Raw genomic sequence first — 5,000 nt, forward strand, 5'->3', positions numbered from 1 at the left:
TCCTATTCCTTCATTGTTGTGAGTTGTTTTTTTGAGAAGTTTTTGTTTTGTTTTGTTTTGTTGTGTTGTTGTTTGTAGGGGTTGTTTTATTTGTTTTGTCTTTGCGGATTTTTGGATCTTGGGAAGATGGGTAGTGGGGTTAGGATATTAGTGTTGGTACTGTTAATTGTCATGAATTTGATAATGATAATGATTAGGATAATAGCAAGAGTAGTGATATTGGCTTACTAATTTACTGATAACGTTAGCAATAACCAAAATATCAATGATGATGATAATGGTAATATTTTTTATGATATATTATAGGAAAGTAACACTCTTCATACACAACTTTTATTTAGTACTTTCTGAGAGACTTCATAGATGAACAGTATTTTCCCTTCGTTGGTTATTTGAACGCACACTACTTCTTTCCTTTCATTATCTACAACTTCATAATATTTCATCACACATCCCTTTATTCTAACCAATTTCACTGATTCCTAAGAAAAAAAAAAAAAAAAAAAAAAAAACACCTCACAATAAACTTAATCACCTACATCTATATCTCTATCTCGCCACACCACCCATTCCCGTTCCCATTCCCATTCTCATTCCCGATAACCCATGTCCGATTCCCCGACAGGAACACGCCGACACGGAATGGAAGTTCGCTCGCACCAAGCTGTGGATGTCCTACTTCGAGATGGGCAACACCCTGCCTCCTCCTTTCAACATCTTCCCGACACCGAAGAGCTTCATGAGGATGTGTGGCAAGAACAGCCGACAGGAGGAACTCGTTCGTAGGATGTCGTCGAGGGTAGGTGTTTGAGGATGGCGGTAAGGGGGGAGGGAGGGGGAGGGAGGTGGGGTAAGGAGGGGGGAGGGATGGGAAGGGAGTTGGCAGGGAGAAGGGGAATGTGGGAGGGAGGGGGGAAGGGAAGGGAGTTGGCAGGGAGAGGGGGGAGGGAGGGGGGAAGGGAAGGATGTTGGCAGGGAGAAGGGGAATGTGGGAGGGAGGGGGGGAAGGGAAGGGAGTTGGCAGGGAGAAGGGAAGGTAGGAGAGAAGGGAAGGTAGGAGGGAGGGGAAGGTGGGAGGGATAGGAGAGAGGGGAAGGGGGGAAATGGGATGGATAAGGGAGAGGGGAAGGGAGGGAGACGGGGAGGGGGGAAAATGGGACGGATGGGGGATAGGAAAAGAGAAAGGGGAGATGGGAAGAGGGAAGGAAGGGGAGAGATGGGAGGTGGGGAGAGGGAGGGTTGTGAGGGATAGAGGAGAGGGGAAGGGAAGGAAAAGGAGAAAGGCGGGAGGGAGGGATGGAGGGGAGAATGGGAAGGGAAGGGAAAGGTAGGTGGGATGGGGAAAGGCAAAAGAGTGGAAGGGGAATTTAGAATAGGAAGAAGGGAAGAGAAAGTAGGAGGAGATGAAGAGAGCCTGGGAGGGAGGATGAGAGGAGAAGGGAAAGCAGAAAAGGAATGGGAAGTGGGAAGGAGGGGAGGGTGGGGGGGGGTGAAAAGAGAAGAAGGGAAGGGGAAAGGAGGAGGGGGAGGGGGGCTTTTTATTCTAGAGTGGGATATTTTTTCATGTGTTTTTGAGGAATTTGTTGAAATATTTTAGTAGAATATTTTATCGTGTTGCTTCTCTTTCTCTTTGTTCTGTTTCCATTTCTTTCGCTCTACATTTTCCTCTTCTCTCTCTCTCTCTTTCTCTCTCTGTATGTGCGCGCTTGTGCATGTTTCTCTACCAAGCACGTGTTACTAAAGGCAACTGATTACACTCCACTATATTCTCTTTTTTTCCCTTCTCTCTCCCCCTCTTTCTTGCCACTTTATTACTTATTAATTTCCATCTCCTTCTCTCCTCTTACCTTTATCCCTACCTTTCTTATTTTTCATTCTCCCTCTCTACCGTCTTCTTCACTTTCCCCTCTCTTTCCCCCTTCTTCCTTCTTCATCGTCCTTATCCTCCTACTCCCTCTTCCTCCATCCTTCCCCTCCTTCCCCTTCCATCTCTCCCCATCTCCTTCTCCTAACCCCCATTCCTTCCTCCCCCCTCCCCCCTTCCTAACCCCCTTTCACATACTTTCTATCTCTACCCCCCTTTCACGTACTTCCTCTGTCTCCCCCCCCCCTTCCACTTCCTCTGCCTCCCCCCCTTCCACTTCCTCTGTCTCCCCCCCCTTCCACTTCCTCTGCCCCCCCCCCCTTCCACTTCCTCTGCCCCCCCCCCCTTCCACTTCCTCTGCCTCCCCCCCTTCCACTTCCTCTGTTTCCCCCCCTTCCACTTCTTCTGCTTACCTCTCCCCTTCCACTTCTTCTGCCTCCCTCCCCCTTCCACTTCCTCTGCCTCCCCCCCTTCCACTTCCTCTGTTTCCCCCCCTTCCACTTCCTCTGTCTCCCTCCCCCCTTCCACTTCTTCTGCCTCCCTCCCCCCTTCCACTTCTTCTGTCTCCCCCCCCCCCTTCCACTTCCTCTGTCTCCCCCCCTTCCACTTCCTCTGCCCCCCCCCCCTCCCCACGTCTCCCTCCCCCCAACAGACCCAAACTCGCCGTCGCAAGGCCCGCGATTACCGCTACCTCTCCGTCATGCGCGCTCTCCTCTGGCGCTACGTATGCTCTCTGCAACGCCGAAACGAAGAACGCCCCATCAACGAGGATGACATCAGCGAAGTCAAGGGTGACATCTCGTCGCTGCGGTTCGAACTGATTGACCTCTTCGGAGCTAACGGCATGGATGTCTCCTCTTGCGCTAAGAAGAGTCGGGGTAAGTTCGGGTTCGGGTTCGGGTTCGGCTTTGGATTCGGCTTCGAGTTCGGATTCGGTTGTGTTCGAATTCGATGGATGGATGGATGGATGGATGGATGATTTGGTGAGGGTGGAAGGAGGGGGGGTAGTGAGGAGAGTGGAGTGTGGGTGGAAGGGGGGGAAGGGTGAGGCAAGTGGAGTGTTGGTGGAAGGGGGGTGAGGGGTGAGGCGAATGGAGTGTGGGTGGAAGAGGGGCGGGGACGGGTGTGAGGCAAGTTGAGTATGGGTGGAAGGTGTGTGTGTGTGGGGGGGGGGGGGAGGCGAGTGGAGTGTGTATGTGTGTGTGTGTGTGTGTGTGTGTGTGTGTGTGTGTGTGTGTGTGTGTGTCAGAGAGGGTTTCAGATTGAATTTATGAGTTTTATTTTTATTTCATGGCCTTTTGTTTTGTTTGTATGTATGCGGTCGGTTTTTAACATGTTTAAATTCATTTATTTGTTTCGGTTTATCTCCATCTGTATATTTGCAATGATCTATTCTTTACACTCAACCAATTACGGACAACAATGTATAATGATATCTCTCATCCTCTTCCTCCTTTCCTATTCCCCCTTCCATCCACACCTACCCCCTCTCCCCTTTTCCTCCCCCCTCATCCAACCCTCCTCCTACCTCTCTCCCCTTCCTTTCCCCTCATCCACACTTCCTTCCCCCATCTCACCCACACCTCCCCCACCCTCGCACCTCTTCCCCCCTCATCCACACCTCCTTCCCCCCTCTCACCCCCATCTCGTACCTCCTTCCCTCCCTCCCTCGCACCTCCTTCCCCCCTCTCACCCCCATCTCGTACCTCCTTCCCTCCCTCCCTCGCACCTCCTTCCCCCCTCTCACCCCCATCTCGTACCTCCTTCCCTCCCTCCCTCGCCCCTCCTTCCCCCCTCCCCCTCCCCCTCTCCTCCTCCTCCCTCCCTCCCTCCCTCGCACCTCCTTCCCCCCTCTCACCCCCATCTCGTACCTCCTTCCCTCCCTCCCTCGCACCTCCTTCCCCCCTCTCACCCCCATCTCGTACCTCCTTCCCTCCCTCCCTCGCACCTCCTTCCCCTCTCACCCCCTTCTCGTACCTCCTTCCCCCTCTTCACTCCCCCTCCCCCTCTCCTCCTCCTCCCTCTCTCCCTCCCTCGCACCTCCTTCCCCCCTCTCCCCTCCCCCCATTCCCTCCTTCCCTCCCTCCCTCCCTCCCTCGCACCTCCTCCCCACGCCACCCCACAGCCGCCCTGGGCCGCAAGATGCGCGTGTGGGAGCGACGTCTGATGCGCGACTTCCACGTGTCTCCCGCCATGGGCTCGGACGACCCCAACCGAGAGGTGAAGGATACGCCGGTCGAGGAAGGAGCCAGCAGCCGCTTCAAGCGCGTCGCTAAACTCGCCATGGCCAACAAGCCCCCGGATCTTGCTAGCATCGTCGAGGGAGCCTCGCGCTCGTGAGTGTTGACGGCGGTTGTTGGTTGTTTGTGAAGCTGTTGGGGGTTCGGGGGTCGGGGGTTAGCGGGGTTGGGGGTTGTAGATTGCAGATTGCAGATTGTTGGAGGTTGTAGATTGCAGATTGTTGGGGGTTGTAGATTGCAGATTGTTGGAGGTTGTAGATTGCAGATTGTTGGAAGTTGTAGATTGCAGATTGTTGGGGGTTGAGTGTAACCTGCAGATTGGAGGTTGTAGGGTTGTCAAGTTCGTAAGTTGGTTGTTGTGAACCTCTGTGGGTTTCAGTTTATGGATAGGTCTTTTTATAGACTTTTATTTTCCCAATGATTTATCTGTTCAACCGAAAGTATTTTCTAATTAAAGTAGAATTCCTTATTTGTAAATACCTGAAGGATGATGCGAGCCGTTAAATGAACTTTCATTAAGTTGCAACACCCTGTGGCTTGGCTTAGCTGTGCCTTTGCGAGAACCAATCCACCATGTTAACCCCTTCCTTTCCACCCCCACCCCCCTCCTCCACCTCAGGTCCCAGATCGGTATTGGCAACCAGGAAGGTCGTGAGAACCTGAGAGAAGCCATCGACAAGGCCCGCCGCAGGATGGAAGAAGGAACTCCTGACGGGTCCCCAGGGTCCTCCCGAGGATGCTCGCCCTTCCCCGACCTGTACACCGGCCCCCACCTCCTGGACGCCATCAAGAGCCTGGATCTGAGCCCCCACCACTCCCCCGCCGAGACCCCGATGCCCCCGCACACGAAGGATGGTAAGCCTCCGGGGGATAACACAGTCGCAGGGATGGATCGT

The 5,000-nt window shown here is 53.4% G+C and overlaps 1 protein-coding gene across 1 annotated transcript in view; it reads left to right on the plus strand.

Annotated features, from left to right (window-relative positions):
• Positions 1-5,000, plus strand: part of LOC122262535 (transient-receptor-potential-like protein) — a 20,811-nt gene that overhangs the window by 13,320 nt on the left and 2,491 nt on the right. Inside the window, exons 12-16 of the mRNA XM_086537255.1 lie at positions 1-18; positions 626-799; positions 2,517-2,742; positions 3,990-4,200; positions 4,724-4,959. The exon at positions 1-18 is cut by the window's left edge and continues 178 nt beyond it. Coding sequence (XP_086393381.1) covers positions 1-18; positions 626-799; positions 2,517-2,742; positions 3,990-4,200; positions 4,724-4,959 — 865 coding nt within the window. The remainder of the gene's footprint in view (positions 19-625; positions 800-2,516; positions 2,743-3,989; positions 4,201-4,723; positions 4,960-5,000) is intronic.

The sequence above is a fragment of the Penaeus japonicus genome, unplaced genomic scaffold (assembly GCF_977035675.1).
Source record: "Penaeus japonicus unplaced genomic scaffold, GWHDUDI00000001_assembly GWHDUDI00000005, whole genome shotgun sequence".
Lineage (NCBI taxonomy): Eukaryota > Metazoa > Arthropoda > Malacostraca > Decapoda > Penaeidae > Penaeus > Penaeus japonicus.